This window comes from Eurosta solidaginis, chromosome 3 (assembly GCF_040869045.1).
Source record: "Eurosta solidaginis isolate ZX-2024a chromosome 3, ASM4086904v1, whole genome shotgun sequence".
In the NCBI taxonomy this organism is placed as follows: Eukaryota; Metazoa; Arthropoda; class Insecta; order Diptera; family Tephritidae; genus Eurosta; species Eurosta solidaginis.
In genome coordinates this window covers 175,012,902-175,025,937 of record NC_090321.1, presented here as the reverse complement: position 1 = coordinate 175,025,937, position 13,036 = coordinate 175,012,902, and the positions used below count along the sequence as shown (strand labels likewise).

The window sequence follows — 13,036 nt, the reverse complement described above, 5'->3', positions numbered from 1 at the left end:
TACAAAGCAATTGGTCGGTCGCTCATGTGCTATGCGACACCAGTTTGGTCGTATGATCTTAAAATCATATACACGTTGCAGGCCTGTCAAAATGCTGCAATTAGAACTGCCCCAGGATGTTTCCTTATGACCCATGACCATCACCTACATAGTAAGGCCAAAGAGCTCAACATTAAAGAGCACATCGAAATTCTGAACAGGCAGTTTTTGCTAAATTGTCACAAACCTGGACACCCTAGCAAACAACTGCTTGATCAAGCGACGCCTCCGGTAGGCTGAAGAGAGCATCTCCAAAGGCACAACGATGATATGTGGCAACTGCCACCACAGCCGTTTGATCCAGACAAACATAAAGCAAAATCCACGCAGGCGAAGTCCCCACATAATCGGTAAACGCCTTTGCCAGGACGCGTCCGGTGAACCCTGTTATCAGTATATAATATCCTACTCTTGCCGAAGAAGAAAGCATACTACCAACTTCGCTCTGGATACCGTTAGGGGTTAAACTCTTACTTGTCCAGAATCAACCCCGACATACGTGGTGTGTCCCCACATGACACCATCTTTTCAATTGTAATGTGGAGCCAGCGCCTCTTACCCCAATCTCCCTATCGTCCCCCCTGTTGAAGCTACCAGTTTCCTTGGACTTCCGCAGAGGACTATGATGACAATTTGTATGTGCTCACGCCTATGGATTGGACAAATACACGGAACTCGCACATGAGGGAAGCAACCTCCCCGGAGAGACGCGCGTCGGTCTAGCTTAACTTCGGGGTGGATACTCTAATAGGCTAAGCTCTTACTTGTGCATAATCAACCCCGACGTACCCAATGCATGCCCACACCTTACCTTTATGACACCAACCATTTTTTCAATTGCAATGCGGAAGCAACGACTCTAACACCCCTCTTTATGTTCATCTAGTTCAAACATCTGAATTACTATGTGCAGAATCTTTTGTTAGTGTTTGCGCCACGCCTCCTAGAGATTTACGCCCCGGCGTGGCGCCATCATTAAGTTGTCTGTTGATATGTCCAGGATTCTGAGCATTTAACAGGAACTGTTAGTTCCGTGTTTTGCTTTTCACTCTCACTTTCTGTCATGTTGACCCTATTACTTTCTCCTCCTTCGCTCATTTTCCTGAACGTTACATAATTTAACGGTACATTTATCCTGGTAAGGAGGCGCTCCAGCTGGTTCCAAATAATAATTTGCAATGGTCATTTTGAAATTTGGCGCTGTTTCCCTGCCACATGTATGTATATTTTAAAATATTGTATTATAGTACCTTAAACTATTCATAAAAATAAATACAGTTTATGCAAAAATGTTCTTACATCTAATAAATGCAACACTTTCAATGATTAGAAATCACAATACCATATCAGAGGGGCCTGACTTAAAGCCCCGTCACATAAGAGTTTTTTATATAGATACGTTTAACGTAATCTTATGCATGAGTAGCACCCTTTTTATGGAAAGCAAGTCGAGCGCCACGGGCGCCATCTGACATCAGAAAGTAGCCAACTTCCAACTTTTGTTGCAAACAAAGCATAAGAATTCGGTATTTGCTTTATCTAGGAGTGCTTTCACACTTTGAAAGTGAAAGTATTTTTCGCACTCTTTCGTACTTTTCCAACGTTTTTAACAATTTAAAAATGCATTTCAACATAATAGCGGACAAATATTTAAGCAATTTTGTATATGAATGGGCAAGGCGAAAAAAGCTTCAATTGCTAAGCCTAAACCATTGTAAAGGTCTACAAGTAGGATATATAGCAGCACGCACATACACAGCCACGCTCACCAAATAAAATGCTTGTTCTTGAACGTTTTTTTTTTGTGGATGCTATTTGGCACTGTTGTACTTCTTAGGTCCAAGAAAAGTGTAGTAGCTGCTAAAGAAAGCTGTGTAAAATTTTTATTGTAAAATTACAAGGAAATATCCTTATTTACTTTCACACGAGCACTTAATTACATCTCTCTTTAAGATCCATATGTTTTGGACAATTTTAATTAACAAATTGTGATACTTTATTACCGGGGACGATTGCCAAAATACGACCAAAACCGTCGGAGGAGGTATTAAAAGACGCGTTTTTGCTTCGCTTCCAATAATTCGAATACTTTTTCGTCTTTAGAGTATTTCATATCTCTTTCCACATTTTTGGACGGGTTATTGCAGTCAACCTCAGTTTTTCGCGGAGAACTTTTGAACGGGTAGAAAAACTTAGCACACGCGTCCTCAGATACCCCAATTCAAGACTTTTGTATAATTTTCTGTAGGACCCATATAGGTGCACTACATTTTCATACTAAATTCGTTCAAAAAAATTTACCATCATAGCAACCCATATCTGATATTCCGCTCCTTTTTTTGTTTCCCTGCGTCGCTTTCCACGACAGCAACCCCGGTAATTTTGACACTCCGTTCAGTGGCCAACGCATATTCCACGCAGGTTCCACAATAGTTTGACACTGACCGAAGTGTGTTAGAAAGAGAAAGGAATTCTTTCCTTCTCATACATATCATACTTGTAAACCTGTACTATGGCCTAAACTACCTTAAAGGCCGCAATACAATGACATTTTTCATATAGATGTGTTTAACACAAGGTTATGCATTCCAATAACATAGCCACAACCAAGATGTTGCGTTTGTAAATATAAGAAACTTCATACTTGACAATTGAAGTTTATTTCGCCTTGCCCATTCACATACAAAATTTCGCGAAGCAGTGGTATAAACATTCTCCCTATACAACAAAAATACTTCCTAACATATTTTGTGTCGTTTTCGATTGTTATATTGCAGTTTTTAATTGCGAAAAATGTTAGAAAAGTTACCAACCAGTGGGAAAAATAATTTCATTTGTAAAGTGTGCCAACACCCTTACCCAAAGCAAATGTCAAATTCTTCTTCTTACGCTTTGCTTGCAACAAAATTTGGGAGTTGGCTACTTTTCCATATCAGATGGCGCCAGTGCCGCTCAATCTACCGTTCTCCATAAAAATACGTTATTTAAATTGAATGATCGAAAATTTCGAAAAACCGAAAAAGTGCGATATTCCAAACTTGGTAGGTGGGTTGACCTTATGACGCAGAATATAAAATTGGTAAAATTTTGGACAATGGGCGTGGCACCGCCCACTTTTAAAATAAAGTAATTTAAAAGTATTGCAAGCTGTAATTTGGCAGATGAGTATGTAATGTTCGGTTACACCCGAACTTAGTCTTTCTTACTTGTTTTACATACGAAATATACCGAATCGCGTAGAATGCCCAGCGCTATTTAAAGCAGCTTTTAAACTTAAGCCTAACACTTGACGTGTATGAGCCGGATCAATAATGCCATCGTCCCACAAACGTGCTGTACTATAGTACGGTGATCCCTCTTTTTCGAATGTTTGTATAATGGGTGCTTTCAGTTCATTTGCTTCTTCTTCAGTGAATTTTTCTCCAGCACGTTTTCGCTGATCTGCAGTTATCTGCGCAAGTACATTAGCCGCCTGCACGCCGCCCATTACAGAGATACGAGAATTTGGCCACATGTAGAGGAAGCGTGGAGAATATGCACGTCCACACATACCGTAATTGCCAGCGCCATAAGAACCGCCGATAACAACAGTAAATTTAGGCACCTTTGCACAAGCTACAGCACTAACCATTTTAGCACCATTCTTAGCAATTCCATTTGCCTCAGCATCACGACCTACCATAAAACCTTTTAATGGAGAAAAAAAAAGAATTAATGCATATGTATGTACATTCAAACCCATTTATGAGTCGTTTATTTTAAAAGTGGCAAATTTACTTTTTCTTTAGAAACTTGGTATCATGATAATTGTGACGACAAGTTTGGAATGAAATGGTTAATTTAGACAAAATAATGTAATACCAGATATATGCCTCAGATGCTTTCCTGGACCATTACCGGAGCTTCAATGGTTGTCAACACGATTGCATTACATACAGCCGCAACAAAGTTTATAGGCTAAGATTACTTCGTAATGGGGTCTATTTGGTGCAACAAAATTGGTAAACAAGTGCACCCTGTAGTCCGGGGTATTAACACAACGCTTCTATGTACCAGGGTAAGCCGACATGTAATTTCAATGTACCCAGTTTTATTTGTCCCTTATTGCTCAAAAAGTATAATTCTCACAACAGCAACACTGCTTATTGGTATCTAAGCCCTGTAAGGTGTTGAAGAGAGCCCTGAACCTAGTGGTTGGTAATGGTGCTCCTTCCCTACTCCTGTTTAATTTCTACAAATCCAAATTACCTTTTTGTTGTTCTTGTATACCAGCAGTCACTTTATTCTCTTATACAGACTGCTGCACTTTAAAAGTAACGGGCCCGGCCCCATCAACAGATTAGATGTCGGTTTTGGAAATGATAACATCGCAATATAGCAGTAAATGTTTCTTTCTTTTCAGTTTCCCTTAAAACAAAAATTATAATTTAATATTCAATTAATATAAACCGGTTTTATGCCAATTTCACACAGAAACATAATTAAATCACAATTTTGTTTAATGAAATAATTAAGTTTTCCTTTTCACACATGGCGTGGCTTCATTAAGCGAATAGCTGGCAGCAGGCCCAAAAAATAAAAATTTTACAAAAAATAACTATAAAGACAATCAAAATAAAATGCATGCACAACTATTCATAGATTTTTCACCTAACCAAATATGTTGGTTTTTGCAAAAGCCATATCAAGGCGAATCCATACCAGGTGCAGGCAAAGCGAATTCAACCAATTCGCCGTGCAGAAGAACGCCAAGTCAAAGAAAATTTTCATTGATTTCGATTAACCAAGGCGAATTCAGTACCAGGTGTTGTTATCCCAACAGCTGATTGCTTCTTCTTGATTATTTTCCATACAACACCTTGTACAACAATATGTCAGTTAATCCAAATCAATGAAAATTTTCTTTTGATTTGACATTTTTCTGCACGACGAATTGGTTGAATTCGCTTTGACACCACCTGGTATATGTAGATTCGCTTGCGATTAACTGACATATCGTTGTACAAGGCGTTGTATGGAAAATAATCAAGAAGAAGCAATCAGCTTGTTACTGAATTCGCCTTGAGCCATATTATCTTTTGCTGCAAATGCAGCGATAACAAAATTTTGAATTTTTTTTGTGTTTTTTTTATTTTTAGTAAATTATTGAAAATAATTTATTTCTGATTGCCATTTGTTAAACTAACAAGAAAACCCGATCCTTCAACCAAAACATACTCGATTTTCGACTCAATCTTAATATATAAAAACACGTGTCACAGGTTTGACGCCAATGGACTCCTAAACTACTGAACCGATTTTGAATTTGTTTTGCACCCCGTGTGTAGTTTGATCTAACTTGAAATATAGGATAGGTTATATCTCAGTTTATAGTCGCAATATTATTTTATTGCAAGTTTTTTTATTTGTTTATACGTAATAATGAAATGTTACGTATACGCAGTGGTTCACCTCTTTTCAGTTGGTATGGATATACATATTTGTGCACGTGCTTATTTAACTTTACATACATATAATATATATACGAATATTATCGAAAATAAAGATGTTGCAGGGACGAAAAATCGTGTGAAGAAAGCTTCACAAAACTTCTAGTAGGTCACATTCACCACTTACAACAGCAGAATTTGTTAACTACCACTGTCTGTATTTGTTATTTAATAATTATTTGTACACTTTTTATTCAGGTAATGTGTTCAGAATTTTAACTTTTACTCTCTAAAACTCCAATCAGTGTATTTCTGTGCTTTGGTGTGGTAAAAGTGACCTACTAGAATTTTGTTACGCTCCGCTGCTTTCCACCGAAGTTTGCGCCAGCAATATCTTTATTTTCGATAATCTTTGATATATATATACTAGCAGACCCGTCAGACGTTGTTCTGCCATAAATTTGGTCTATCTGCATACATGTTAATAAGCTTTTTCTCTCTAACTCTGCCCTCCCCTCTTCACGTCTTCTTAATCATTTTATTCACACCTCCCTCCGTCTTTTTCGCTTCATCTATCTTTATTTTCATCTCACTATATCTCTTTCTCAGTCTCCTTATCCTTCCCTCTTTTCTCTTCTCTCAAGTTTTTCCCATTCTTCTTCATCCCTTATTGCCAATCTAACCCGTATGTATTTTGTTCCAGTCCCATTCCGAGTTCCAGTCCCACTCCGAGTCTCAGTCCCTATCCTAGTCCTAATCTTATTCCCAGCCTGTCTCTGGTCTACTTCCCCGAAAAAAGGATCGTAAATACTAATATAGGCAAATTTATATACCAAATTTCAGGCAAAACGAATAGGACGTATGTAAATAGGTATGTGGGTATTATCAATTCATGCTTTTTTTCGGCTTCGCATGCATATTTATCAGTTTTGCTAGGTTGATGCAACTAAATCGAATATCACAATGAAAATTACTTTAAAGCTCTGAGCAACAGCTTTAATTTGATATCCATATTACACACACATTCTAGGGGTATCCAAGTCCAGGATTTGGCCTATATCTCGAGACCCTAGTCACCCAGCGGTATAAATTACTCTGTAATAAAGCACACATCAACAGCTTCAATTTGATACCCATAATGTAAAAACACATCCTAGTGTTACCCTGGTCCACGTTTTGGCCTATATCTCGAGACCCTAGTCACCCAGCGGTATAAATTACTCTGTACTAAAGCACACATCAACAGCTTCAATTTGATACCCATAATGTAAACACACATCCTAGTGTTACCCTGGTCCACGTTTTGGCCTGTATCTCGAAACCCTATTCACCTATAGGTATGAAAACTACCCTGCACTAAAGCACTCATCAACAGCTTCAATTTGATACCCATAATGTAAAAACACATCCTAGTGTTACCCTGATCCACGTTTTGGCCTATATCTCAAGACCCTAGTCACCAAGCGCTATAAATTACTCTGTACTAAAACACACATCAACAGCTTCAATTTGATACCCATAATGTAAAAACACATCCTAGTGTTACCCTGGTCCACGTTTTGGCCTATATCTCGAGACCCTATTCACCCATAGGTATGAAAACTACCCTGCACTAAAGCACTCATCAACAGCTTCAATTTGATACCCATAATGTAAAAACACATCCTAGTGTTACCCTGATCCACGTTTTGGCCTATATCTCAAGACCCTAGTCACCCAGCGGTATAAATTACTCTGTACTAAAACACACATCAACAGCTTCAATTTGATACCCATAATGTAAAAACACATCCTAGTGTTACCCTGATCCACGTTTTGGCCTATATCTCAAGACCCTAGTCACCCACGGGTACGAAAAATACCCCGTATCAAAGTACTCATAAACAGCTTCCATTTGATGCCCACATTGTACAAACATATCCCAGGATTACCCAGGTCCACATTTGATCTCAATACCCTATCCAGAACGTGATAAAAAGTATCCTATGTCTGTCTCCTGGTTCTAAGCTACCCCTCCACAAATTTTCAGCCAAATCTGTTCATCCCTTCTTGAGTTATAACAGAGAATTTAAACACAATGAGAAGGCGTTTTTTTGGCATCCACTGCTTACGATCCATTTGCATGTGACACGTCTTGCACTTCACCACTATTCCCCAAATTCATGTTAACTTAACAGGGTGCAAGACGTAACAGAAAATTCTCTTAACGATTTTCTCTGTTCGTCTGTTACCAAAAATTTTCTCTGATCGGAGCAAGTATATTGCAAATTTAATTCTCTGATTTTTTGTAAATAAATTATGATGGTTGGAAGGTTGAAGTCTTCGGCACAGACGAAGACAGTCCTGTCCTTACTTGTTTTTTTTTATATTCAAAGTGTGAATTTGAATCTGTGCCTATGATTCAGGGCAAAACAAAAACAAAAGTGCTACAAGTGTATAGGGGTTGAGCAGCTCCGATGTAAAGAAATATTTTGACAAGTATAAAATACATTATTCAGTCAACAAATATAGTCAAAAAAGATTCAGAAAGCTGAATTAAAAATTATTATAAATTTTTGATCTCCTAAAGTAAACACATTTGATTCAAATATGATTCCAAAATGTGGTTGAAAAAATATATTCAGTGTTTGATCATCTAAAGTATTCACATTTGATTATTTCTTTTGTTCAATTGTCTGGTAACTCATTATTTTGTCAGAAAGAGTAATCAAATTATATTGATATGTAGGGAAATTGAAAATTTAATCACCTAAATGGTGAGTGGGTATAAACAAACCTAGATTGGTATATATGTACACACATATATTCCTAAACTAAAGATCAGCCTACACCCCCATTTCCCACCCACTTCATTGATACCAATATATCCATGCATAAGCTAACAAATGTTTGTACATTCACATGTTCAAATAAAAGACAAACCGTTTCAATCAACCACTTCCTACAAAAACTATTCTTACGCACAAGCATATGTACAAATCTATGTTCATATGTAAGCTAAGAAATATTTTTATATTCGCATGTTGACAAACAAAACAAAATTCACTTCAACCATCCAACCATACGCACAAGCACACATCCATATGTACATATGTATGCTCATGTTTTGTATGTAAATCGCAAACTCCTGAAAACTAGCTTCCTCTTTATTTTTCATTCATAAATGCTTCTTCTTAAGTTGTCCGAATTGGTGATAGAATTCGGCAACATGGCATTTGATAAAATCGTCAAAAGACAAATTTTTGCGATTTTATAAATTCCAACTTCGATGCATATTGGGGGTATTCATTATGACGAGCATAACTACTTTCATAACCCCGCACTTTTCCTATGAAATAATACCAAACTATTTATAAGCCTGTATGAAAGTACTAATATGGTAGTAAAAAATGCAAATAAACATGCACAGATATTGCCTAGTAAATGTCCACTAAAATATTAGCAATATAATCTAAAAATTTCCATCCATTGTTCATATGAATTATTGCAAATAATTTTCTCATATCCTGAATTGCCGAGTTGTCACAGCTTATGGACATTTTTATTTGCTATTTGAAACCCCCTATCATATTCTGCCGAAAAATTGTTCGCGCAGTCACGCAGCCAAATTTGCAGCAACTGTGTTGCAGTTGCTACATAAGAGTGGTGTTTTACCCGTTTCTGGCCCGAATTCGCACTGTGACGTCATACTGTATATGCTGACTTGTTTATCACATGTCAGTACAAAGTAAGAATTTTACATTATTTTCATAGATAAAAATTAATATATGGGAGCGGCGAAATAAATTAAAGTAATTTTGCGAAGAAATATAACATTATTTCGCAAAAGAGCAATAAATTCGTTTATTTTAATTTTATAATAAATTCCCCTTTTAGCTGTGAGTTATTAAAGGTATAAACGGCAACACTTTTAACCACCGGAGACACATAATTTGGCTCGTGCCTATTGTATTTCGTCGGCTAATTGCTACGAGCATTGATATTTACATATACATGGCCGTATACGCGGATTGCCATAATTGATTTGGTCGCTTCATAACGCGGAAAGCGACAAGTTGTTTTATTAATAACAGAGAATTTAAACACAATGAGAAGGCGTTTTTGCTAGATTCCAACTTTTTTGCATGTGAACACGTCTTGCACTTCACCACACACAATCCAATTTCAATGTTAACCAGTTAACAGCAGAAAATTCTCTGTCAACAGTTTCAGCTGGTGTATAAATTCTCTGAATTTTCTCTTAATATGATTTCTTTGTGGGAATATAGGTATTTAGTAGGATTAATTAAATTTAAATTTTAATACTTGTAGCAATATATTTGCTTGTTTTATGATTTAATATGAATTTTAACTTAATTGATATAATAATAGCAATATATTTGCTTGTTTTATGTTGATGCAAATTGCAGAAATTTTGCTTATTTCTTTACAAACAAAAACCTATTCATATACCCAAAATATGCCCTTTCATGAAATGTATGTAAATTAATCATACATTTATGAATTATCCCATCCCTTTTTGTTAATAAATTAAAATGTTAGGAAAATGTATGCAAATTGAAATATGCATGCAAATAGTGTTTTGCCGACGGCATTTGCACACTTGGAATTTCTGTGCACACGAAATCCATTGCATATTTATAAAACGATAATTTGCATAAAATGTATGCATATTAACCATGAAGTATGAATTATTAAATTGAAAAATTGAAATAAATAAAATATTTGATAACAATTGAATAAATAAAAAAATATTTAGTTATTATTTGGACTATGGTTGGGAGGGGAGGTACCTATAAAGAAATTTCCTAAAGCATTTTATATGTGTTATTCAGTACAATGATGTAAGTACCTATGTACTTGAATATTTTCAAAGGCAGGTTTGATAAGCCAAGTCAAACTTAAATACATTTGACCTGCCTCAAATCAACCCTTAAATATGTAAATAAGACCAACAATACACAAAAGACATGTGCCTGTTGATCAGATGTTGAGCATTGTATCATTGAATATATATGTATGAAAATACAAACCAAAGCAAAAAAGTACAAATGTACATACATACATATATACATATTCAATAATACTCCAATTAAAGGCAGGCATGTATAAAAAGCTTGGTCGCTTTGATGCTGTGGCAGTGTCTTAAGTTATTAACAGAGAATTTAAACACAATGAGAAGGCGTTTTTTTTGGCATCCACTGCTTACGATCCATTTGCATGTGACACGTCTTGCACTTCACCACTATTCCCCAAATTCATGTTAACTTAGCAGGGTGCAAGACGTAACAGAAAATTCTCTTAACGATTTTCTCTGTTCGTCTGTTACCAAAAAATTCTCTGATGAGAGCAAGTATATTGCAAATTTAATTCTCTGATTTTTTATACTCAGTTGAGCAGAGCTCACAGAGTATATTAAGTTTGATTGGATAACGGTTGGTTGTACATATATAAAGGAATCGAGATAGATATAGACTTCCATATATCAAAATAATCAAGATCGAAAAAAAATTTGATTGAGCCATGTCCGTCCGTCCGTCCGTCCGTCCGTTAACACGATAACTTGAGTAAATTTTGAGGTATCTTGATGAAATTTGGTATGTAGGTTCCTGAGCACTCATCTCAGATCGCTATTTAAAATGAACGATATCGGACTATAACCACACCCACTTTTTCGATATCGAAAAATTCGAAAAACCGAAAAAGTGCGATAATTCATTACAAAAGACCGATAAAGCGACGAAACTCGGTAGATGAGTTGAACTTATGACGCAGAATATAAAATTAGTAAAATTTTGGACAGTGGGCGTGGCACCGCCCACTTTTAAAAGAGGGTAATTTAAAACTTTTGCAAGCTGTAATTTGGCAGTCGTTGAAGATATCATCATCAAATTTGGCAGGAACGTTACTCCTATTACTATATGTACGCTTAATAAAAATTAGCAAAATCGGAGAAGGACCACGCCCACTTTAAAAAAAAAAAATTTTTTTAAGTAAAATTTTAACAAAAAATTTAATATCTTTACAGTATATAAGTAAATTATGTCAACATTCAACTCCAGTAATGATATGGTGCACCAAAATACAAAAATAAAAGAAAATTTCAAAATGGGCGTGGCTCCGCCCTTTTTCATTTAATTTGTCTAGGATACTTTTAACGCCATAAGTCGAACAAAAATTAACGAATCCTTTTGAAATTTGGTAGGGGCATAGATTTTATGATGTTAACTGTTTTCTGTGAAAACGGGCGAAATCGGTTGATGCCACGCCCAGTTTTTATACTCAGTCGTTCGTCTGTCCTTCCGCTTCCCGATAATTTGAGCAAAAATCGAGATATCTTTAACGAACTTAGTTCACGTACTTACTTGAACTCACTTTATCTTGGTATGAAAAATGAACGAAATCCGACAATGACCACGCCCACTTTTTCGATATCGAAAATTACAAAAAATGAAAAAAATGCCATAATTCTATACCAAATACGAAAAAAGGGATGAAACATGGTGAGGTAATTGGATTGGTTTATTGACGCGAAATATAACTTTAGAAAAAACTTTATAAAATGGTTGTGATACCTACCATATTAAGTAGAAGAAAATGAAAAAGTTGTGCAGGGCGAAATAAAAAACCCTTAAAATCTTGGCAGGTAATAATAAATAAATTAGCGGTATCCAACAGATGATGTTCTGGGTCACCCTGTTCCACATTTTGGTCGATATCTGGAAAACGCCTTCACACCACTTCCTTTTAAAACTCTCATTAACACATTTCGTTTGATGCCCATATTGTACAAACAAATTCTAGGGTCACACCTGGTCCACCTTTATGGCGATATCTCGAAACGGCGTCCACCTATGGAACTAAGCATCGCTCCCTCATAAAATACTCTTTAATGCCTTTCATTTGATACACATGTCATACAAACACATTCCAGGGTTTCCCTCGATTCATTTTCCTAAATGGTTATTTTCCCTTATGTTGTCACCATAGCTCTCAACTGAGTATGTAATGTTCGGTTACACCCGAACTTAACCTTCCTTACTTGTTGTAAATAAATTATGATGGTTGGAAGGTTGAAGTCTTCGGCACAGACGAAGACAGTCCTGTCCTTACTTGTTTTTTTTTATATTCAAAGTGTGAATTTGAATCTGTGCCTATGATTCAGGGCAAAACAAAAACAAAAGTGCTACAAGTGTATAGGGGTTGAGCAGCTCCGATGTAAAGAAATATTTTGCCAAGTATAAAATACATTATTCAGTCAACAAATATAACAAAAAAGATTCAGAAAGCTGAATTAAAAATTATTATAAATTTTTGATCTCCTAAAGTAAACACATTTGATTCAAATATGATTTCAAAATGTGGTTGAAAAAATATATTCAGTGGTTGATCATCTAAAGTATTCATATTTGATTATATCTTTTGTTCAATTGTATGGTAACTCATTATTTTGTCAGAAAGAGTAATCAAATTATATTGATATGTAGGGAAATTGAAAATTTAATCACCTAAATGGTGAGTGGGTATAAACAAACCTAGATTGGTATATATGTACACACATATATTCC

At 35.9% G+C, this 13,036-nt stretch overlaps 1 protein-coding gene across 1 annotated transcript in view; it reads right to left on the bottom strand.

The window, feature by feature from the left end:
- Positions 1 to 1,224: 1,224 nt before the first annotated feature.
- Mccc2 (methylcrotonyl-CoA carboxylase subunit 2) overlaps positions 1,225 to 13,036 on the bottom strand; it is a 47,376-nt gene continuing 35,564 nt past the window's right edge. The window contains exon 4 of the mRNA XM_067773916.1: positions 1,225 to 3,726. Coding sequence (XP_067630017.1) covers positions 3,251 to 3,726 — 476 coding nt within the window. The 3' untranslated portion in view covers positions 1,225 to 3,250. The remainder of the gene's footprint in view (positions 3,727 to 13,036) is intronic.